The sequence below is a fragment of the Trematomus bernacchii genome, unplaced genomic scaffold (assembly GCF_902827165.1).
Source record: "Trematomus bernacchii unplaced genomic scaffold, fTreBer1.1, whole genome shotgun sequence".
NCBI lineage: Eukaryota > Metazoa > Chordata > Actinopteri > Perciformes > Nototheniidae > Trematomus > Trematomus bernacchii.
The window spans coordinates 2,199,771-2,225,719 of NW_022987792.1; the positions used below are offsets into that span (position 1 = coordinate 2,199,771).

A 25,949-nucleotide genomic window follows, 5' to 3' on the forward strand; every position below is an offset into this window, starting at 1 on the left:
ATTGATCATGAAAGTGTTCTCAAAGCTGGTAAAGGTGCAGCTAGTTTGAATGACTTTGTATACTGCAGGGTAGCTTGTGAATTTACTCCAGGTGGAACTACAGTCTGATTTAACACTTGGTCATATTTCACATCATTCATCCACATCTGTGAAGTAACTAAAGGTATTAAATACATGTAGTGGAGGAAAAGTACACCATTTACCTCTGACTTGTAGGGAGTAGAAGTACAAAGAAGTATACAAATGATATACTCAAGTAAACACAAGTACAGTACTTGAGTAAATGTACTTACTTTACACCTCTAAGTTTCTACTCTTGTTTCTTGCTGTCCAGCATTTTGTTTTTGAACCCTGCTATATTGTAAACATGGTATTTACCTCAATGTATTTTTTAAACAAACTAAACAAATAAATGCATTATTAAACATCAACACGTATAACATATTCAAATAAATCACTGAAAGTGTCATTTTTTATAAATATTTATTGATCTGTAACCTCACAGAACATTTTGCATCACAGATGAAAATAATCAACAAACAGCACACATAATAAAATATTTTACAAAAGTGTTTAAAAACAATAAAAGCACCAACAGTTCCTTCACAATAAAAGAAACTCAATCTGGTTTACTGATTATTCTGCTTCTTCTTCTCTGACAGAAAAAAACACACATCACAGCATCTCGTTATAACAGAACACAATCTAGCATTTTAATAATGAATCTAATAATGAATTAATACTCCACTATGTGAATATCACATGAACTCTCAGTCCGATACAACAATATGCGTTTTCAAAGGACTGCTGCACTGTTTTAATGAATACTTCATCATCTTTGTTCACCTCTCCAGGTCCATGGGCGAGAGTGCTCCCCCCACTGCCTCCTCTCCCACATAGGAGCACAACACACAGACTCAAATTATCACAAATAGTATATTTTGAGTTAATTGAGTTTTTGGGTCTCTTTGTGATCATTTTCAGACATTCTGCATCCAGTTTGAATCATTTAGCATCTCTTTAGACATTTTGTATCTATTTGTAGTCATTTTGTGTCTCTTGTTAGTCGTTTTGCCTCTTTATGTAGTCGTTTTGCAATAGTTTTCATTTTGCATTCACTTGTAGTTCTGCTGCATCCATTTTGAGTTGTTTTGCATCCATTTGCAGACACTTTGCATTTTTCAATGGTTTTGCAGCAGATTTCAGTCATACTCGTACTCTTTGTGGTCATTCTGTCTGTTTTGCAGTTCTTTGTAGAGATTTCAAGTCTCTTCCTCGATAACACGTTTCTTTGAGTGTCATTTTGCAGTGGGGGGCCCCAGACGCTTTCAGCCCCCGGCCCATTAAGACCCTTCATTACTCCATCCATGGCTGGAGGAACTGCAGAAGTCCTCCACAGTCCTGCTCGTCCATCAGACCGTCTCCACAGCTGGAGTTCGGAGACGACCCTTCTTCCTCCTCCTCCTCCTCCTCGTCTTCCTCCTGATCCACGCTGCCCGAGCGGCCCCTGGTTGCCACGGTGACGCCGTCCTGCTCCGTCACCACCTGCTCCAGGAAGCCGATGTAGCGCAGGGCGAGGCGCAGGATCTCGTTCTTGCTGAGCTTCCTGTCGGGGGGGGTGCGTTGGGATGAGGCTCCGCAGGTCGCTGAACGCTCCGTTAACGTTCGGCTGACGCCAACGCTCCCGACTGTTGGTGCATCACCTGACGGGGGAGAGAGTCTGAGGGGGAGAGAGGAGAGGGAGATGAGGTCAGCTGGAGGCACGAGGTCCTGAACAGGAACCATTTTTAGATTTTGATCATTATCATTTTTGTACGATCATATTGTCCCTTGCATGATGCACGATCAATAACAAAAAAAAACCTACAATGTTCAATCAATTCTGCTTTTTTGTGATGATTACAATTATTAGTAGGTTTCAGTGTGTGATTTTAATGTGTTTTCCAGATGAATCCTACGTGTTTACGCATCTTTTCTCATGTGACATCATTCCAGGTATACTCTGTGGACATTGTAATATCAATTCCTTATTTTTACAATATATTTATTTAAGGTCAATGTTTGTGGTCGTATTTCCATCTGTCTTATCTTTTTTGTTTAAGTAGGGTACAATGGATAAATTAACTTTGATATAAAATCGAATACGATGTGTTCTGGTTGTAAACTCACCGGGACTGATCTTGTATGAAGTCGTTCTTTGTTTCATCTTGATGCTTTGATCTGGATCAATGCTGAGAGAAACACAGAGATAGATTTTATAGTTAGAAACACACTTTAAAAACACATCAGTTTGTCAAAGATATCGATGTCATGTTGTTTAAAGCAAATAATATATAGTGACTGCTTCCTGTCTTCCATAGAAAGGTCAAAGGTCAGAGAGAATATAACTGTACTGACAGGTTAACAGAATCATGTTTTGTTGAATATTTACAGTGACTAACTTCAGTGTTTACATTAGTTTGATATTTCTTAATCGACATGAAGGATCCCAGCACAATGCATATTCTCTTTACTGTGAACTCGTGTACATCCCCCTATTATTTTGTACAACCTGCACAAAACTATATTATATATTTTACATATGTGATTGTACTTTTGTATATTGTCTTTTTTTCTCTATTCTATATTTGAGATTTTTTACTTTTGCAGTAAGCTATACTTTGCATTGTATTTTATGTATTTGTTATTAATGTGTTTATTGATTATCATGCTATAAACACCAAAAGCAACCTACTACTGCCTGATTCAATTCGAATTTGTTGTTATAATTATACTGAGTTCAGAGTGGGCTACTGTAATACAAGTTTTCAGTGTAAACTAAATACAAGATATACATACCACAACCGTAGTCAAATAATAAGCAGGCATAACAAACAAACAATTCACGTTAAAAACAAGTATTTTCTGTCTCACCTGTGAGGGTGTGGAAGTCTCGTCTAATCAGGGGAGGTCTCAGCTGGTTGATCCGGGTTTGGCGCTGTGTTTTCCGGGGCAGCAGTCAGTCGGTTGTCCGGTGTCTCTCTGGAGCTTCAGGTTCCTTCTGTCTCCTCTCGTCTCCTCCTCGTCTGTTTTATACTCAGCGTCCCGCGTGCCTCTCTGCGTGTCGTGATGCGTCGTTTCCATAGAGATGCCATTAATTGTAGACAGTCCCATTAACCCGAGGGTCCCAGGAAGCAGCACCCCAGGGACCCGCAGGAGCCAGAAGGGCCGCCTCTCCCCCCCCCACCCCGCTGAAGGAGTCGTGTTTTCCGGCGTCTCCGTCACGACCCGGAGCTCTGCCTGGTTCTCGCCCCAACAAACACACCCCTTATTCACTATCTGCTGTATTTATCTGGGACAACTCATGCTAGAATATTCCCACCATGCAGCAAGTGAAAGGTGAACCTATCATCTACAAATAAATATGTTTAAAATTGTGAATGCTTTGACTGCTTAACTTTAACAACATTCGATCGATATCTACCAAAATTCAAAAATGACAGTCATGATAGTATTTTGAGAAAAGACTCATTATTTTATCGCCCCGACAAACACACCCCCTTTTCACTATCTGCTGTATTTATCTGGGACATCTCAGCTACAAATACATGTTATAAATTGTGAATGCTTTGAGTTTTTTTTAATTAGAATATTTGCTATTAAAGCCATTTATGTGCCAACAAGCCTATTTGAACATTTCACTTGAACAACATTCGATCGATATCTGCCAAAATTGAAATGTGTTCATCTTTATTTTTAAAACAGCCAATACGGAGCTCTGGCTGGTTGTCTCCCCAACACACACACACACACACACACACACACACACACACACACACACACACACACACACACACACACACACACACACACACACACACACACACACACACCACACACACACACACACACACACACACACACACACACACACACACACACACACACACACCCTTTTTCACTATCTGCTGTATTTATCTGGGACAATTTATGCTAGAATATTCCCACCACCAGCAGCAAATGAAAAGTGAACGTCTCAGCTTCAAATAAATATGTTTAAAATTGTGAATGCTTTGAGGGTTTCTTAAAAGATGTTCTATTATAGTAATTTTGTGTATCTGTGCCAACAAACCTATTTGACCAACAAGTGCAACAAGTGACCTATAGGGATGCTTTTTACAATGAAATTGATCCTTTTCATTGTCTAATACTTTGTACTTCAATTAATACATTTCAAAGGCAAATGTTTATATTTTATCTGAGTACTTTATTTTACAAATTCAGATTAGTGATAGGCTACAAGTATAATCAACTATGTCGAATTTTGAGAAAGACTCATTATTTTACGATGAAAAATAGGGAAAAGTCAGAGTATAATATGTCGGAAAAAATCATAGTATAGTATGTAACATGACAAAAACACAAGATAATAATGCCGAAAATATCATGAAAGAAGTCTCTGTTAAAATGAATAGTATAATGGGTTGAAAATATCATGAAAGTGTAGTATTTGGAAAAATATAGAAAAGGTAATAGTATAGTAAGTATGAAAAAAGTCATAATATAGTATCTCAAATTTTTGTTTTGCATCTGGTTGATCGTTGATCGTGTTTGTAGTCATTTTTGGTCATTTGTGGTCATTTATTTTCCTTTCTACTTTTTTTTGTACGTTTTATTAATTAAGTTGTACTTTGTTCCCCTTGAGCCTGTGTCCTGGTTAAAATGTCAGAAATGTTTCCCTGTGAGGATGTTGATAATCAAAGAGGAGACTCAGTAACAGATGATTTGTGTTGAAGAGGCTCCCCCTGCTGGCTTCAGGACACACTGCTCATCCATACAATACTGCTCTTTTCTTTTCTTTATATTGTCAAGCCCTGGGGCATCACCACATGAGTTTAAAATGGCTTCAAATGGAAGAAAAAGTCTCAACTTGAAAATGCTGGCAACATATTTGGATGTTTGTTTTCAGTTAATCCATAAATTAAATGATGTATTGATCATGGTTGGATGGAGATTGAGATCTAGAGACTGTTTCCATGGTAAGAGAGTTGTTTATATATGGTTATAAACAGAGGTGGGAAGTAACTAAGTAGATTTCCTCAAGTACTACTTAAGTACTATTTTGAGATACTTGTACTTTACTAGAGTATTTCAATTTGTTAGTACTTTTACTGCACTACATGTATGTAATCCCTTTAGTTACTTTACAGATGTGGATGAATGATGTGAAATCTAATCAAGTGTTAAATCAGACTTTAGTTCCACCTGGAGTAAATTCACAAGCTACCCTGCAGTATACAAAGTCATTCAAACTAGCTGCACCTTTACCAGCTTTGAGAACACTTTCATGATCAATCATTATAAAACATATCATATATATTATTCTGAAATGGACCAATCTGCACAATGACTACTTTTACTGTCGCTACTTTCAATATATTTTGATGATAATACTTTTCTACTTTTACTTGAGTAACATTTTGAATGCAGGACTTTTACTGTAACAGAGTATTCCTACACTCTGGTACTTCTACTTTTACTCAATTACAAGATCTGAGTATTTCTACTTTTACTCAAGTACAAGATCTGAGTACTTCTACTTTTACTCAAGTCCAAGATCTGAGTACTTCTAACTTTACTCAAGTACAAGATCTGAGTACTTCTACTTTTACTCAAGTACAAGATTTGAATACTTTTACTTTTACTCAAGTACAAGATCTGAGTACTTCTCCCACCTCTGGATATACATTATTATTATAAAGATATTTACATCTTAGATACTTTTGTACGAATGACAGTGAGGTTGTAGTGATCGGTGCAGACCAGCAGGTGTCAGTGTCTCTCTAAAGTTGAAACATCTGGAGTTAGTTAAATCTGCCAAACATAAATGAATAAATTACTCAATCAATTCATGAACAGGCCATTACATGTACCAAATAAATTAAAATAACATTCCATATATTTATTATTTATTATTCATTTATACATAAATGTATATCTGATAAAATACGTTTACTGTATTTTTTTTCATTTTAAATATACTTATGTATAATTTTTACTTTGCATTTCCCCATAATTTATTTCTGTTTTATTTATTTATGCATTATTCTTCCGATTTCCACAGTACATCTCTCGTTGTGTATTTCCCATGGGTGGTTCTAGGGGGGGCCAACCGGGGCCAACTCCCCTGTGGCCCCCCTCCAAAAGTTTAAATCTATGATAATGCAATGAATGTAAAACAAAGTTAACAGGGATTTTTTGAAAGTTACTGAAACAAATATGAAGAAATAAGATACAAATAAAGTTTGGCTGCATAAATAATGTATTTATTACAACAAACGTGCTCCTCACACACACACACTCGTTTAATTACTTTGGATTGTGAATACAAATTAGGCGTTTTTTGTCTCTCGTAGGAATAAATGGGACAAAGAACAACGTTTATTTTTAGTGGAACATTGTTTTATTGGTGAATTTATCAAACACAGATTCATACACTTCTTAACATTTTCTCTCTGAAATTATCTTCAAAGTAAATTCAGTAAATGTATTTTTTTTTCTCTGCTCATGCAGCGCAGAAAAAAATGTCCTGAAGAGGCCCGATGACCTCTGACCCCCTCGTTAGGTCTTTAGCCAATCAGATAAATGCATTCTTTTACATGACTTTATAAGCATCCAATAAGAAAATATACAAAAACAGATTTTTTTGTCTTTCAGAGAATAGAATATGCAGACATTTTGATGTAGAAAAACATTTCCTTTTCAGAGACACTGTAAACCAGACAACAGGGAGGTCTCACCCCCGCTCATAAAACCACCTTCTGAACTTTTTTCCGTAGTTTTTCTTTCCTGCAGTTTCTTAAACATCTCTTACGCCACGAAAAAACTGATTCCATCCACACGAAAAGGACGATGAACTGGAAAAAAACCCACCAAAAACCTTTATTCATCAACAGAACCAGAAAGCACAGGACTACAAAGACCAGAATGCATTGTGATGCAAGCAGGAACAAAGAGGAAAACAACAACAACAGCAACAACAACAACAAACATCCGACTGATTCCTTCATGAAATTCATATCTTATATGAATTTTGTCCTGCGTTTTTTTTAAACTGAAAAATGGCACAAAAATGTAAAATAAAAACTTGAAATTTCACTTTTTTTTCTACCTAAACGAACGAAACAAAGTCAGTTTTGCTTCTGTCCGTCATCCATCACAGTGCGTTCGTTTTATATAGATACTGCATTTCCCAGCATGCCCCTGCTCGTCCACAAACACAAGGACACACTCTTCCTCCATCAATGAAGACGGAGGGACGGTATGGAGAGATGAAGAGAAAAAACCAAAACGTCCTCCCGTCCACACGGTGTTGCTGCTTCCCAGAAACCAAGTCATTGAGTCACAAAAAATTCAGCACCAGTGGGAAAAAGGCCATTTTTGATTGGTTCAATTTAGTTTTGCGCTTGACATTCGTTTTAATTTTTACCACAAAACGACACAAGTTAGAAAAAAAAATGGATGTGACTCCTCCACCTGATATAGCCCCACCCCCTTTTGGCAGAAGTGGGCGGGGCCACAATGACACCTGTAGCTGCTGTATGACTTAACCTGCTAATAGAAAAGTTTAACAATAGTCTTTGGCAGATTTACAGAAATAAAAGGCCGTCTGCTGCTGAAGTTGGGCAAGAGACATGATGAAAAAGATTGACAAGTCTTTTTTGTTTTTTGTATTCAACACTGAAAGCGATTACTGTCACAGAAATGAGCCACAATGTCCGAAATGATCAGAAAATGTATCAGACACTTTAGATTCAGGGTGAATATGTCATTATGTATGCATGTAGCCTATATATTTGTATACAAAGTCTTGTAACATTAAGTTAGTCTTTGAAGATATGTTAGCTTGTCATAGCTACGTTAGCATAGGTCTTTAAAACTGGTTAGCTCATCAGGTTCTCTGAAGCTACTTAAGCTTGTTAGCTTATTCCTTAGCTTAACCTGTATGTCTGTGAGGCTACGCTATGTTGCCCAGTATGTCTGTGAAGCTAAGTTAGTTCATCCTGTACAGTATGTCTGAGAATCTACGTTAGCTTGCCCCTATGTCTGTGAAGCTAAGTTAGCTCATCCTGTATGTCTGAGAATATACTTTAGCTCATCCTGTATGTCTGCAAATTTACATTATCTTGCACTGTATGTTAGCTTGCCCCTACATCTTTGAAGCTAAGTTAGCTTATCCCATATGTCTGTCAATCTGTGTTAGCTGATCCCTGTATGTCTGTGAGGTTACATTAGATACCCCTGTTTGTCTTTTAGCTTAAGTTAGCTCAGCCTGTATGTCTCTGAACCTACGTTAGCATGTCCTGTGCGTCTGTGAAGCTACTTTAGCTCATCCTATATGTCTGTGAATCTGTATGTTAACTCCTCCCATATTTCTGTGAAGCTACGTTAGCTTGTCCTGTTGGTCTGTAAAGCTATAGCAGCGCAGGTCTGTGCGGCTACACTTGTAACGCATTACTTTAAAAGCTACATAAACCCGCTGTCCCTCTGTGATACTACGTTAGCTCTTCCCCTTGTCTATGAAGCTACAAAAGCTTGACCCATTGGTCTGATGCTACATTAGCGTGACAAGAAGTTCAAATATTAAGTACAAATATTTCGTTTTCCGTCAGTCAGGTCTCAAACTCTGTGAGATGTGTTCTACCAGCAGTTGTGAGATAAATATGTAAGTTTGAAAATGTCACCAATGACATCCCAACAAGTTAGTTTCACCCTTTATGAAGGGTTAAAGGTTCCATGTTAACTTTTGCTACATGACCTGCTGTGTTTGACAGTTGTGGCTGGTTTCTGTGACTGTAGTCATCAGTGCAAAGAGATCAAACGGATGTAGGCTGCAGCAGAACCGAGAGCTGCCGGTGAACGCTGCTCCGACTGAAGCTGACGTCTTAGAGTTTCTTTATGCTGCTGATGATCCGTCTTTTATTGAAGCTGTGATGAAAATCCAAAGATTATAAACAGCCTTGATGTGTTTCACTTCTCCTTGGACTGAAACTGGACTCCACTGACCGTCATGTTTACCTAATTTCCCCCAGCGGGATAAATAAAGTATTCTGATTCCAGGCAAATATTTGGCACAAATCTGTGTTTCTAATATTGTGTTTTGGGACTTTTTAAGATGTTGCCTTTTTTACAATTATTCAGGCATTTTATAAACAATGAATGCGGAAAATAATGTTTAGTCATTGCCTTAATATATGTGTTTGTATATATATATATTTGTATGCATCAGTGTTAACATGGGGGTCAATGGAGTCTGGACTTTGTCGGAGCAGAAACATCCATCACAGAGCGTCTCCTGGCTCCTCCCCCATTGACCTTGGCCTCCTCTGATTGGCTGAGCTGCTGAGTGGCGTTCAGGTGAAGGTCGGAGGTCAGGGAGAGGAGGGCCTTGCTGTATTAGTTTCCTGTCTCAGGGAGGACGGAGAGCAGTCCAACAGCAGGAGGAAGAGGAGCAGAGCAGGAGGTGCTATGAGGAGATGAAGAGGAGGAGGAGCAACATGGCGGGCAGCAGGGAGTTACCGGGCAGAACGAGGCTGCATCCACCGGTGGTGTCGTCCGTCAGGAAGGGCTCCGGAGACTCATACACCGAGTCATCTGAAAGGACAGACAAATATTTATTATCAGATGTTTAAAAGGTCCCCTATTATACTGTTTTTCATCAATATATTATAGGTCTCAGATATATACAGACCCTGTCTCTGATTGGCTAAAACACCAAACAGATCATTGCAGCATCCCATAATCCCCTCTGTTTCAGCCCTGTTTCCAAAGTGCTGATTCTCTGTCTGTTACTTTAGATGAAAATAAGGAGCCCCTCCCCACGCCCCTCTCAGAGATATTTGGTTAAAAAGAACACAATGGTGCTCTAGGAGGAGATTCAGGTGATAAGGGGGGGGGGGGTTACCTTGGTTGCCGATTTTGACTTTTTTTATGGAATAATATACACTATGGCTTTTCATAATATTTTCTTTGTGCTATACTATGACTTTGTATGAATGTCTTATGACTTATAATACTTTCACTTTTAATGCCATACCATGAAACTTTCTGATATAATAGACATTACTTAGATTACTTTTTGTGACATACCTATCAATGACTTTAAAGAAAAAAATATGACATGCTATTCTTTTGTAAAAAATAATCTGACATACAATAATATAACTTTTTATGACACACTTTACCCAAATTTCTTTCTGACATACAAAACAATTGTCATAGTAAACGATTTCATAGAAATGTAACCGTTTAGTATTGCATAAAAAGTCAATATTGTAGAGCATTTAATATTTAATTTCCTTAATATGTCATAAGTCATAGTATATATATGAATAAATCACAGGTTTTGTAGAACAAAAAAAAGTAATGTAACGAGACTCACTGGTGGGTTTGACGTAGATTTTGAGCTTCAGACACGGTTTCCCAGCCAGACTTGGATGTGGAGACGCTGCAGAGACAACAGAGACACGTCAGCTTTTTGAACATTAAAGCATGGAAACATGTCACAGTGAAGACACTAAATACTAATATGACCCTGGAAATGAGCAGAATAGGGCCTCTTTAAAAGAAAATACTCAAGTACATCACACGTACCTCCAAAAAACTACAGTATGTGAAACATTTGGACTTAATGGTCGTTATTTAAACATTAGCCTGATGTTTCTTTGTTTTCTCTGCTGTAACTCAGAGAGCAGCAGCTGTTTGACCCTGACACGCAAACACGCAGGCACGCACACACACACGCATGCACGCACACACACACACACACACACGCATGCACGCACACACACACACACACACACACACACACACACACACACACACACACACACACACACACACACACACACACACACACACACACACACACAGTCATTAAGTGTCATTTAAAACAAACTGCCAGTTTCTCTTCTGGGAGCTCTTTTGCTCCAAATGAGGCACAATTTAGAAAATATTTTCCAGGTTGGACGACAAATTATGTCTAGACAGAAACACACACACACACACACACACACACACACACACACACACACACACACACACACACACACACACACACACACACACACACACACACACACACACACACACACACACACACACACACACTCAGTAACACACGTAATGGCAGCAGTGTGTGATTCTGTGTTTCAAACCGTGAACATGTTGGTTATATTAGGCCACATAAACATTTACTGAGCTCTGATGCTATTTTTTACCTTGTTTTAATCCTTTTATACACATAAATACTAAGAGTGTGTGAGCGTGTGGTATAAACCTGACATGGCTATTTAAGAAAAACACAAACAAAGGTGAATATAAACATATATTTGAGATAATGTAAGATAGATAGATAGTTTAAGAGCCTGTGTACTTTAGTTATTTATACAATTGTAAATAAGGCAATGTCCTCCCCTCTGTGTCCCCATTTCAACTGTATACATCTCTGGCCCGAAAATACCTTTATAAACCGGAGATTTAGAGTAGAAAAACTGTTGAAATGTATTCCAGAAATATCACTGTGCAAAACACACCGGCCAATTTTGACCGAAAATAGTATGGGAAGGGGGGTATGACCTCCTAACGCAAGAGAAGTGTTAATTTAAAGTGGACCTATTATGCTATATTGGAAAAATATATTGTAGGGCCATACCTATACAAAACATGTCTGTGAAGTTTTTTGCTTCAGATACCAAACAGATCACCCATTGTAGCCATCCCTCATACTGCTCAAACCCCTCTTTTGCAGCCCTGTTAGAGAAATGCAGATTTTGTGTCCTTAGCTTGAAAAAAAAAAAAAGAGGAGGCGGAGCTAATGCCTGATCAGAATTCTACCGGAGATAAAGTTAAATTCTGCTGTGATAAAACGCCATCCTGTTCTAAACCACATCAAGGATTATTTCTGAAACCGTATGGAGCTCAAATGCTTTTTCTCTTGCGGGTTTATCACAAGGTGAGTTCCTTTTTTTATTTCCTGCTTTTTAAACACATGTGCTCTACAGTACAGGTTAGCTCTGAGTGTTAGCGAGCCTTGCTAATGTAAACAAAGACGTCCAAAACACGTCAGGCATTGTTTCTAATAGCAACTTTCTGTGGGTCCGCTGCCGATTTGACGTCAGTTCGGATGGAATCTGTATCCGCTCGTTGTACCCCCGTTTTTAAAAGATTTGGGTATGGAGGAAAAGAGAGAGGGTTTTATTTTCTGACGCTACGTGAGTTCCCCGACGCACCGGGGACACATATGTATGTATAAAAGACATCACAAAGTGCATTTTGCATGATAGGTCCCCTTTAATATAACCAATTTTAAAAATGCTTTTCTGATCGACACTTCAAAAAGTCTGGAAGCAGAGGGAAATGATTAGCCTGGCTCCATTAAAAGATAAAGACAATCTTTTAAAGATTTTCAGAGAGTGTGTTTCACATGTTGCATCGCGTTGTTACACACTGATGTACTTAACATGTTGAGCAGGTGTGGAACAAAGGAGGGGGGGGGGGGGGGGGGGGGTGTAATCGCCTTATTAAAACCAGAAGCTGTTTGTCCCTCAGTGCTAATGATAATGCTTTTAGCACCACATGTTTAAAAGCCTGTAATGATAACACACACACATGAACACAAACACACACGCCATAATCTGTCTGATAAACACATCATTAAAGCTCTTATCAGCATGTTGGGAAGAGGACACTGTTTACTAAGTGACATTTGTTACAGAGGCCATCTGAGGTCAAGTGGAAGCAGCAGACAGAGGGGGGTCAATTCAAGTTGAGGACACGTTCCCTCCGTAAACACACTTTTATACCTTTTCATTCAAATGAAAGAGGGACAGAAGGTTCAAACAGTCCGATTCAGTCTGAATTCACCTTATGTAGTGTTAGTGGTAAATACAAAGCACATTTTCACCCTCCATGAACCCAAAATAAACAGATATATTAGCAATAAAAAGAATACATGGATGCTGAATGTGCTCAGAGTTATTAAGTATTCACAGATGTGGTAGTAATCACTTATGCTCAGTAGTTTACAGTGTGTTATATTCACATATAGTAGTACTCTATATGTGTAGTGCTCACAGATGTGGTACTCAGTGAGGATCAGTAGGATATAGTGTCTCTCAAAGTGTTACTAATTATGAATTGAGAATAGTATTCACTGTGGTATTAGTACTCAGTGTGTAGTACTCACAGATGTAGTAGTACTCATTGTATTTATTCACAGATGTATTAGTACTCAGTGTGTGTACTCACATATGTAGTTGTTCTTGGTGTGTGTATCTATACTCGGTTTGTGTACTCACAGACGTAGTAGTACTTGGTGTGTGTACTCACAGACGTAGTAGTACTCAGTGTGTGTACTCACATATGTAGTCGTTCTTGGTGTGTGTATCTATATTCGGTTTGTGTACTCACAGACGTAGTAGTACTTGGTGTGTGTACTCACAGACGTAGTAGTACTTGGTGTGTGTACTCACAGATGTCGTCGTTCTTGGTGTGTGTATTAGTACATGGTGTGCGTACTCACAGATGAACGGTGTTGTAGTACTTGGTGTGTGCACTCACAGGTTTATATGTACTCAGTATGTGTATTTACAGGTGTATCTGTACTTTGTGTGTAGTACTCACAGATGTAATAGCACTTGTTGTGTGTGTATAAGTACTCGGTGTGTGTACTCACAGATGTAGTAGTACTTGGAGTGTCTATAAGTACTGAGTGTGTGTACTCACAGATGTAGGAGCACTTGGTGTGTGTATAAGTACTCAGTGTGTGTACTCACATATGTAGTAGTACTCAGTGTGTGTATTCACAGATGTAATAGCACTTGTTGTGTGTGTATAACTACTCGGTGTGTGTACTCACAGATGTAGTAGTACTTGGAGTGTCTATAAGTACTCAGTGTGTGTACTCACAGATGTAGGAGCACTTGTTGTGTGTGTATAAGTACTCAGTGTGTGTACTCACAGATGTAGTAGTACTCGTGTCCCGGCCTGAACTCGAAGCCCAGGCTGAAGGGAGTGAAGAGCTGGAACTTCTCGGAGAACTTGAGCGGCCCGTTGGGGCTCTGCGGCCGGTTGCACTCCCAGCGCTTGAAGCCCTTTCGGTGGTGATCGCAGGACGTGTACCCGTCGTAGTTCACCATGTACAGGATGTAGTGCTCCATGCGGTCTGAGGGCTCCGGCCACTCGTAGTGCGGACAGTAGATGTCCAGGTAGTCGTTGATTGCCACCTCAACCGTGTACTCGCCCCGGAAAAACCTGAAGAGGAGGAGGAAGAGGAATGATGTAATTTGTTTAATTAATGAATGTATCTATTGTTTCCTGTTAAAGTAAGTAATAAATCAAACAAAAAATAAATACAATAATGAAGTAAGGACATGAATAAAACACGAATAAACATAAACATAAAATAAGTGAATTGTCAATTAAATACAATTTATTTATTTTGTTGCGGTTGCTATGCAGTTAAAAGCAAGTCAGAGGTTAACACATATATAAAAGTGATTGGATCTTTGTCAGTGAAATGCATTCTGGGAATCGTAGTTCACATCTCTCTATCAGTTATTATTTCCACAGGCTTCTTGCATATGTTATTTTCTAAATAATGTATTTGTTAGTTTCCTTCCAACAGTACTTATTGTTTTACCAGAAAATACGTATTTAAATACTGTATAAATACATTCAAGTATGCTGCTAAACACACCAAGAGCCTCCATTTGACTCCAACACATGGAAACCATTTTTCAATGCCTGTGTGTGTGTGTGTGTGTGTGTGTGTGTGTGTGTGTGTGTGTGTGTGTGTGTGTGTTTGTGTGTTTCCTACAGACCCCCCCGAGGTTTCTATTAATCAAAACTAACTGTTTATCAAAGATTTGTCGTGTTTACAAGACGGAGATCTGACTCACTTCCTGCCCGCTTTGAAATATTTAGACGGTAATCAACGTTTTTTTTTGAACATCAACAGTTGTTTCACAGTTCAGCTTCACAAAGACAAAGAGACTTAGGGAAACTGGACAAATATAAACACACACACACAACACACACACACACACACACACACACACACACACACACACACACACACACACACACACACACACACACAGTCGAGACACAGTCGAGACACTGAAATAAAGTTTCCTCGTAGCAGAAATAAATATATGTGAAACATGTCGAGTGAATCTGTAGAAAGCGTTTCTTTGTTTCTCACAGCTGCTCCGTGACACTGTTGCTGTAATTTACATAATGTAATTGAGTTCAAACACAGATTCTGTCACACAAACCTCCTTATTATTACACACGATCGTCATCCAGCGATCGATCCGGGGAAACAAACTAATCAAACTTCCAGCGTCTCTGAATATTCATGTCAGAACAACAATCAACACTGGAGCTAAAGTCCAATCAACAGAGCTAATTGAGATTCTGGTAATGAGGTTTAAGCTGATTTACTTCCCCACGGTGCTTCCTGATTGGCTGATCAATCCAAGTTTAATCACAACTTATTTAAAATGCAGCTTTCATTTAACAAAATAAAGGTTTGATTTACATGTTTGACAAGTGTGTTTGACGCCCATGCAATCAAACTGATCTGTCACAAAGTAAAACATCTCGTCACACACTCCCATCTTATTAAAGTGTGTTGACTGATTTCTGCTCCTAATCAGTTCGGTCTGTAGGGGGCGCTCTCTCAGAATACTTTAGGGAGGGCATTTATCCTGCAGCTCACATCAAAAACTGCTTCGTATGCCTTTTCCCCCTCATTTTGCCTTAAATAAATACCTGCAGACCCTACTCAGGGCTGAATAACCCACAAACAACTGTCACTATATATACAAATCACAATGTATCAATGATTTTAATCTAGTATGCTTTTATACTAATAATATATTATTCTGACATTAGTAGTATATTAATTAAAAGGGTCATTCTCCATGATGAGTATTTTTACATGACTTGTAGGATGGGGAGTTATTTAAAGTATTTAAACACTGTAGTATTACACATTTTACGGCTGTAAGAAAGTACTTCTTCTACCACTGGTTACTATTTTATATTTAAAGCGTATCTCTGTCTGCATTGCAGGTTATTTTTATGCTTTTCGCTGTACAATGTTTGCATATTTGATGAGAAATGTTGCATATTTCTGCACTTCAGAAGACTGCATAGCTTTTTCATTTAAGTTCTGATATATTGGACATATTCTTGTATTATTGTTTCATATTTTGATGGTAATTTTCATGATGTTTGCTCTTTTAAAGTGTCCTTTTCTCTTATTTAGTGTGACATTCACCAAAACACAAGACTTAATATTCCCTTTATGTGAAAACCAACTTGACATTTAACCATATTGTGATTATTATAGCATAATTATGACTTAGATTTCAAATAAAAGTTCAAATCAAGTTTTATTTATAAAGCACATTTAAAAGCGATTTTTGGTCGAGCCAAAGTGCTGTACATGTAATAAAAACACATTACTACAATCACAATAATTTCATTACATTTTAGTTTAGCTACTGAGAATGTCTTTTATACAGAAATGAGATAAATGGACAAAATCAAGACTATGAACTTCTGCAGTTCCTTGAAAATCCAGCAAACCTTTTGTTTTTGTAATTTAGGATTACATAGAGGAAGCTGTGGTTCAGTGGAGCACTTGAGTCAATCAATCAACCAATCAACAAATCAATCATCGATCATCAATCAATCAATTGGGTAAAAGCGTCTAACAAGTGACATGTAATCTATAATGTAACATAAAGTGATATAAATGAACTTCAGATTCTGATTTCATCTTGTTGTTAAAGCATAATCATGTCTTATATTTAAATGTCCATCCATCACTGTGACACATGCAATGCACAGAATCAAGTTTCTGACGTCTACTTTGCGATGTTATTCTAGTTCGGTAATAAATAAATGAATCTTCCCCTACAGCCTCTTCCGTCTGTATTTTTAGCCGAGCTTCCTGAAAGCGTCACGTTGGATGAACACAGCAGTTATTTTTGGCCCTAATGGAGCTCCGTATAATTGAGTTTTTCTTAATGATTGAAAACACTTTAAGTTTCCCTTCAGAGTTTTCTGAATCACGGCGATGATTATTCCCGTGTGACCTGAACGCAGCATCGGGGCGCGGTCCTGATGGAGGTCGATCAGCTGGAAACATCCTGCTGAACGAGGACTTTCTCCTCTGCCTCTCCGCTAACACCATTAGCAAAGTGCATGCTAACCGAGTTAGCTGAAGGATAGGGTGACGCTGACAGGCGGTGCGTTCACTGAACTCTGGACCCTTCAGCGCTCACATCATCACTCATCACTCTAATGGAGAGAGCGCTGTGTCCCTCACAGCTGGCCGAGGGACCAGCGGGTTCACCCTCATCTTCGTCTTCCTTTTGACCATCATCTTCATCTTCATCATCATCATATTCTATTTCTTCTTCATCATCATCTTCATCATCTTCATTATCACCATCTTCTTTATCATCTTCATCTTCATTATCACCATCATCTTCATCATCTTAATCCCATCATAAGCTTCATTATCATCATTTAAACTGAACCGAGCAGATTATTGTAAAATTTGAATTTCAACAGGAAGTAACTAAATATCTAACCTTACAATTTGTAGGTACTTTAAAGGGGACCTATCATGCAAAATGCACTTTTGTACGTCTTTTAAACATGAATATGTGTCCCCGGTGTTCCAGGGAACTCACCAAGTGTCAGAAAACACAACCCTCTCTATTTTCCTCCATACCCAAATCTCTAAAAAAGGGGCTGCAACGGATCTGATAAAAACTGATCCAGATTTGAACACTGTCCTGACGTCAGGACGGTGGCGCTACGGCTATTGGGCCAACTCCACCAATCAGGAGGAGACAGCCACGGCCATTGCCGTTCGAAAGCGCTGGAGACGCTGTAGTACATATGCCAGGCCTGTAGGTGGTGCTGTTCTCACAGAATCAGCCCTTGCAAAAACAGAGCTAACATTTTCAAATTGAGCGAAATGAGGCATGGCTAAAATGCATGATCTGTTTGGTATTTTGAAAAAAAAAAAAGTATAAATATGCCTTATATAGGTATGGTCCTACACTATATTATTCAAATATAGCATGATAGGTCCACTTTAAGTACAATACTATAAAGGTACCTAACTTGTACCTATCTTCTTCCCTTCCTTCTTCCTTCCTTCATCCTTCCTACATCTCATTTCCTTACTCTCTTACTGTTCTTCCCTCATTACAACCTACCCCCTTCGTTCCCTATTTTTTAATCTGTTAATCCTTAACTCCATCCTTCCCTCATCTCTTGCTCCCTTCTTCGTCTTCTCTGTTCTTTTGGTCTCTTTCCTTCCTTCCCAACTTTCTTCATTCCTTTAAACTATTTTCCTGAGACACATCCAACGTTTTTAATCTTTGTTTTCATCGTTGATTGAGCGTTGAATGAATCTGATTCGCCGTCGCGCAGACAGAATCTGAACAGGTGTCTCTTCTCACGTTTTCATCTGATATGTTTTTCTCTAGTTATACCGTCCAGCAGCTGCATTGTGAATCTGTGAATATATTTCCACCCCCTTCACATCTCCCAGCATGCCTCGCCGTTGTGATTTACGGTTTAATCTGCCCAGGTCTCTGAAGGTCGGTGGATTAGATCCGGTCCGTGATGACGGGGACGGGTCGAGGTCGTCCGTCACGAGTCCTGACAGAAACAATGAAGGAGTGACCTGCTGACGGATTAAAGTTCAGATCTGCTGAAGGACCTCCTTTATGTATTCTTAGTAGCTGCGGTACACCTGGATCCATATCCTTCATACATGTTCAGATTCTATGTTTGTTTTCGGTCATTTGGTTTGTTTGGACTGTAATTAAATTATGTTGATTGTGTTTTCGGGGAGGTTTTCATCATCTGAGAGGCCTGAGGGTGTTTTAATCTGTACAGGTTGTAAACACACTTAAGGCACTTTTGATTTGTTGAACCAAAAGGGGCTGGACCAAGCCAGGGTTCAGACATCATACATTATTGAACTCAAAAGGGTTGGACCAAACCAGAGCAAAACACCAGGTAATACTCGACCAAACTTGCACTAAATTGTGGACAAAAGCATGACAAAAACACCAGATAATACCGGACCAAACAAGAAACAACAGATGAGACAATATTGAACCAATTTTCTGGACTAAACTACTGTATGGCGGAAATAAACAAGGACGAAACACCAGAGAATGTAGGACTGAAACAAGGCTGAAAGCTGGACCAAACCAGGGCTAAAACGCAGAGATTATTGAAACAAACCAGGGCTAAATTCTCAAACAAACCAGAGCTAAAGGACCAGAGAATATTGGACCAAACCAGGGCTAAATTCTCGTAAAAATCAGGCCTAAAACACCGGAGAATATGGGTCAAGGCTAAAGCAGTGAATGTTGGTCCGAACTAGTTAGACCAAACCATGGTAAAAGCCTGAAATAAACCAGGACTGCAACACCAGACAATTCTGGACCAATCCAAGGCTAAAACACTGGAGAATATTGGATCAAACCAGGGAAGTTTTCTGGTCCAAACCAGGGCAAAAGCCTGAAAAAACAGGACTAAAAAAAACTGGAAATGCTGCACTAAACCAAGACTGTAACACCAGAAACTATTGAACCAAACCAAGGTTAAAAAACCGGAAACTATTGGACTAAACCAAGGTTAAAACACCAGAAACTATTGGACCAAACCAAGACTGAAACACCAGAAACTACTGGACCAAACCAAGACTGAAACACCAGAAACTACTGGACCAAACCAAGACTGAAACACTAGAAATAATTGGACCAAACCAAAGTTAAAACACCATAAGTAATCGGACCAAACCAAAGCTAAAACACCATAAGTAATCGGACCAAACCAAAGTTAAAACACCACAAGTTATCAGACCAAACATGGGGTAATTTCTGGACCAAACCAAAGTTAAAACACCATATAAAAAGTCTGACGGAGATCTTTTTCCAGAACATAACTTTCCTTTGTAGTTATGTAAAGCTCTTTAATTAGCGGTTGAAATGAGGACCATGTTCCCACAGCAGCTTTATTATTTCTGTCCCACAGTCACATGTACGATGCCCTCTGGAGATACTCCGCTCTCCATTGTGTTACTGTAACCTGAGCGCTGCCTGACAGGCTAAGATACAATACCCGCAGTGTTTTCTGCAGGTTCAGACAAGAAGCTACAAGCTGCGAGACAAAACTATCTGATCTGACGTCCAAAAACCTGATCCTGCCACACACAGGCTCTCTTTTTTATGTAATGAGAAACCTCCATCCTCTCCCTGTGCGACCACTCAAACATTCACACAAACCAGACTAAACTTATTTGTTCAATATGATAGAAATCCTTCAAAACGTGACTTTCTGGATCATATTTTATTCAATTTCTGCTAATTTACACTTCTTCTCCACTAGATCCCAGGAAATATTGTTATTTTTACTCCACTTGATTTATCTGACAGCTTTAGTTGACTTAATAAACTCATATATTTACGTTTTTTTTACCAGTGATGAACACATTTATGAATCAATACTTGTCATCCAATAATATTTAGTTATCATTTATTCCGCATAATGTGGTATTATAACTTTTATTAGTGAGTTAGTACTTAGTTCAGTTTTGTCTGTCTGATATAGTTTAGTAGAAGAATACAGATGCATAAGAAATATGAACTCATAATAGGATAATAATATAACTATGATAGCATCGTTTTTAGATGTCAGAGGGACTGCCTGATCAGTAGTGCAACGTTTATCCTGAGGGAGGCGCTGGAGGAAAGATCATTACAATCTAAAGAGTTCATCCTGAATAACAAACTATTTAATTTACTATAGTGTAAATGAACTAAGTACCTTTACTCGAGTACTGTACTTAAGTACCATTTTGAGATACTTCACTTGAGTATTTCCATGTTATGCTACTTTGTACAGTTCAGAGGTAAATGGTGTACTTCTACTCCACTACATGTATTTCCCTTTAGTTACTTTACAGATGTGGATGAATGATGTGAAATATAATCAAGTGTTAAATCAGACTTTAGTTCCACCTGGAGTAAATTCACAAGCTACCCTGCAGTATACAAAGTCATTCAAACTAGCTGCACCTTTACCAGCTTTGAGAACACTTTCATGATCAATCATTATAAAACATATCATATATATTATTCTGAAATGGACCAATCTGCACAATGACTACTTTTACTGTCGCTACTTTCACTATATTTTGATGATAATACTTTTCTACTTTTACTTGAGGAACATTTTGAATGCAGGACTTTGACTGTAACAGAGTATTCCTACACTCTGGTACTTCTACTTTTACTCAAGTACAAGATCTGAGTACTTCTACTTTTACTCAAGTACAAGATCTGAGTACTTCTACTTTTACTCAAGTACAAGATCTGGTACTTCTACTTTTACTCAAGTACAAGATCTGGTACTTCTACTTTTACTCAAGTATAAGATCTAAGTACTTCTACTTTCACTCAAGTACAAGATCTAAGTACTTCTTCCCCCTCTGCTAATTACTAATGAACTTATTCTCGTTTTCTGAGAGGTATCCCTGCCACACTCCACCATGCATCCCCTTCATTAGATGGAGAATGGCCCTGGACTTTCAAAAAAAATGCAAAGCGCTTTACATTACATTATATTACATATATTAAACATGTAATACATCAATACTGTGGATAATACCCACAGGAGCAATTTAGGGTGAAGTGTCTTCCACAATAAAGTGTTAATAAACACATCTTATGTAAATGCTGTTATGGACATTTTAACAGCTGAAAATGTATATTTCCCTAAAGTTAAAGTGCTATAAAAATAAAAGTATCACATGTTTGCTGCTGGCTGTGAACTTTCACGCGTACAAGTATTTCCAGTAATGTTACAGAAGTACTGACAGGAGTTATGGTGGCAACAGATTCCTGAGCCATGTTATATTCTGAATATGTGGGATCATATTAACACACACACACACACACACACACACACACACACACACACACACACACACACACACACACACACACACACACACACACACACACACACACACACACACACACACACACACACACACACACACACACACACACACACACACACACACACACACCACATGTTCAATGCAACACGACTCCGGTCTCTTTGTCTCTAGTTACCACGGCGACCCATGATGTCGTGTGTTTGAGTGAGTCAGTCAGTGTGTGTGTGTGTGTGTGTGTGTGTGGGTGTGTGTGTGTGTGTGTGTGTGTGTGTGTGTGTGTGTGTGTGCGAGTGTAACTCACAGTTAGCATGTGGAACTCTTTAAAACTGATCTGTTGGTTAGCGTAGCTTAGCACAAACACTGGAAGTGGAGGGAAACTGTTAGCCTGTTAGTTTGCAAAGTTGTTCAGATTTCAGAAAGTTTCTAGCTCTCTAGTAACGGGGAACATTTCCAAATGAGGTTTTGCTCATAAATAATTAACAAGTTTGACATGTATTAACCCCATAAAAATGTCCAATTTTCACACTTAATAAATCCATCATAGCACAAAACTGCTGTAATTAACAGACCTCCGGAGAGCCTCAGTGTTTGGGGTTAAAGTTGGAAACAGCATGAAAAGAGACACATTTCACAGAAGAGGACTCGCCCTAAAATCTGCAAACTGTCAATCAAACTCCTCCCTCCCTCACGCTTTTGTGTGTTCTGATCTGAGAGGTGAAGCCTGTCAAACACAAACACACTGGACCCTCCCCTCCTCTCATGTGGCCCCTGTTGGCCCCTCATGGTTCTCTATTATCTTTAGTCCTGTCAGTCATCCCACACATGGAGGGGGAGGAGAAGGAGGACTAGTGGGAGGAGGAGTTTTTGAAAAGTGGGGAAAAAGTGGACAATAAATCAAATCAACAGGACGTTCCCAACGCCCGGAGAAAGCTCTTTGTCCTGGAGACGTTTTGAGTCACGTGGATTGAGGGACTAAAGGGGGTCGGAGATGTATGACAAGGTTTCTAAGTTGGAGAACCTGGGAAATATAATGTTCTTCAGGACAGTGTGCAACTCCTGGATACAATTACAAAGTATGCCTTCTTTAAAGAGACTTTTCCAGTCCTGGAGAATTCCTGGAACTAAATACAGCCGATAAATCCTGAAAACAGCTTTTTTTAATGCATATTTTCTGAATCCTGATGGACACGGTCAGGGGACCACATGTCCTGAAAGAAGGGAGAACTGCTTCCCAAGATTCCAGGTTGTAGTGAAAAGTCCAGCGGGAATGTCCTGATCAAGTTTTGAAAGACAGGTTGAGGATATTTGAGAAGCTCCCAAAAAGAACCTGGAAATATTGACGATTTCCAAATCCTAGAAAAGTTCTGGACAAATAACAGATCACAGAGAATAATTTCCTGGGCGAACATCCTGGGATTTCATTTTTTTTAAATTTGAATCCAGGTCACGATGGAGAACTGAGCCGACTCAATGCAGCGCTAGTTTATAAGGAAAGTCTTGGATTATTCCTGGACCAATAAAAGTTTTTGAGTGCACATTTGGTGAATCCTGCTGCTTAAGGATATAAAATAAAGTAGGAATATCCTGACAAATGAAGAGTTGAAAGGAAAACTCTTTTAATGAAAAGTTGAGGAGATTTGACAAGGTCCCCGACTTTGTTGAAGTTCTTCAAGACATGTTTCATGTCCAACAAAAAGTCCTGGAAAAAATCACAAAATATGTCAAAATGTTCCTGGATAAATATCCTGGAAATATATTTGTGCAGACATGGCTTCCAGGTCTATGAAAAAAAATATATAGAGCAGGAAATATTTGAAAAAATAAAGAGCTGTCTTATTGAATTTGAATCCAGGTCATGATGGAGTTAGGTGTTCTAGGTCTTAAGGCCCCTACACACCAATCTGACACCAAAGAACACGTCCCAACGGACCCGACTGTTGTGTCGCCTCACGTCTCCTGCGTCTTGGCCAACACTGGAACACACCACAAAGACTTCAGCCGACGGCCAAGTAGCACGTACGAACTGCGCATGCGTGAGTGGCAATAACTCTCCTTACCAGCAGGCGGCGGTAGTGTGTATTCGTCATTCAAAAGAGGAAACAACCGGAAGACAGACTGCGTGATACACCGAGAGAAGAAGAACAGACTGCGTGATATAAACAAACAACAAATAGCGTGTGCGTTCCATTTTCACTCTACAGCGAGAAGCTCATGGGGCTTTCTCGAACCTGTGTCAAGAGCTGGAGTTAAATGAAATCTCAGATTTGCCTTCTTAATCGTTTGTTTGGGTCCCTCACTTCCGTTTCGCTTCTCATGCACTGATTCGCTAAGCTGAACAGCCAATCAGAGTGATTTCTTTGGCCGACGGCCTTTAGCCGACAGCCTCCCGATTCAACATGTCGAATCGGGAGGCGGAAGGTGTCGGCACGGCCGAAAAGACGGGGCGGGACACACCAATCTGAGTAGGGTGACAGGACGCTCATCAACGGCCAGACATCTATCGACGGCCAAAATCGGGTTGGTGTGTCCGGGCCTTTAGACAAAACAAATATGTCCTGGACAAAGAGATAAAGAGTTTTCCTGGAAAAAATGTATATGACGAGTTTAGAAAACCTGTCCAGGACAAATGGATATATAAAAAACTCTCTCGAAAAAGGTTTTTTGAATTTGAATCCAGGTCAGGATGGAGTTAGGTCTTCCAGGTCTTAGAAAAATGTCCTAAAAAAACCCTGAATAATAATTATTGTCCTATAAATGTGTAAAATAATTTCTCCTGGACGAATAATGGGATACAGAAAAAATGTACTGGAAAAGCTTCTTTATGAATTTGAATCCAGGTCATGATGGAGTTAAGATCTTCCAGGTCTCACAAAAAAAGAAAGTCCCGGACAAAAAGACAGCATAAAGCCAGAATATCCTGGAGAATGCATTTCTGTCCTGGAGAAGTTTTCCCTGAGGATCCTCCCCCCCCCCCCCCTTCCCTCTGAGAGATTTAGAGTATCAGCGCTCACTGAGGAGTTTTCCTGCCAGCTGGCTGCCTCTTTATCACGTCTATTAACCGAGAGTCGGCGCTCCACACTTCACACTGTGGAAAATCCAGAAATTACAAGCTGCTGCTCTGAAATCAGCTTACAGACACTTTAGACTCATTTCACAGAGTTTAGACTGAGATACAGGAGACGCAGTAACATGACCTCCTTCCTCCTGATAAACTCTCCTCACAGGGCGGCGCTCTAAACACATCACAGAGGATTTCATTTGGTTATTGATGGTCAACGTGAGCTGCTGAATATCAACACTACTTTTACTTTTACATATGGAGCAATAAAGCTTTAGTATAAATAGTTGAATGAAAATCTGTTCAGAATTAACCCTCCTATTGTCTTCGTTCCCCCCCCCTTACTTTGGGGTTCGCGGTCACATTTGACCGGTCCTGTTTTAGCTGCTATTACATTAACACAAAAACCATTAATCATCACCAAATTTCATTTTAACACCCTTTCAAACTGTAAATATTGTATCAGACTACTGGTATACATGAACAACTGCAGTAAATATACAAAGAATAGACACTGAACATGTCTTGCGTGTGCCAGGTGTGATCCATGTGGGGGGATGGGCACATAAGAGCGGGAAATGTGTCAAATTGTTCTGTGTGTGTGTGTGTTTGTGAGTGGCAGGTGTGATTCACATGGGGGGAATGGGCACATAAGGGGGGGGGAACACATCTAGAGTATGTGTGTGTGTGTGTGTGTGTGTGTGTGTGTGTGTGTGTGTGTGTGTGTGTGTGTGTGTGTGTGTGTGTGTGTGTGTGTGTGTGTGTGTGTGTGTGTGTGTGTGTGTGTGTGGGGGTGTGGGTGTGGGTGTTTGTGTGTGTGTTATCTGATCCGGATGG

General features: G+C 39.3%; 2 protein-coding genes across 2 annotated transcripts in view; both read right to left on the reverse strand.

Moving 5' to 3' along the window:
* Positions 1–468: 468 nt before the first annotated feature.
* On the reverse strand, positions 469–1,699 carry LOC117497706 (T-cell acute lymphocytic leukemia protein 1 homolog; the record flags this gene model as incomplete). The annotated part of the gene is given in 2 exon segments (XM_034149710.1): positions 469–1,617; positions 1,619–1,699. Coding segments are annotated over 2 exon segments (342 nt in total), but the record flags the coding sequence as incomplete, so codon positions are not given.
* Positions 1,700–6,445: 4,746 nt separating this feature from the next.
* LOC117497746 (ephrin-A2-like) overlaps positions 6,446–25,949 on the reverse strand; it is a 96,821-nt gene continuing 77,317 nt past the window's right edge. The window contains exons 2-4 of the mRNA XM_034149754.1: positions 14,000–14,292; positions 10,421–10,486; positions 6,446–9,633 (exon numbers count right to left, since the gene is read on the reverse strand). Of these exons, the coding sequence (XP_034005645.1) occupies positions 9,506–9,633; positions 10,421–10,486; positions 14,000–14,292 (487 nt within the window). The 3' untranslated portion in view covers positions 6,446–9,505. The remainder of the gene's footprint in view (positions 9,634–10,420; positions 10,487–13,999; positions 14,293–25,949) is intronic.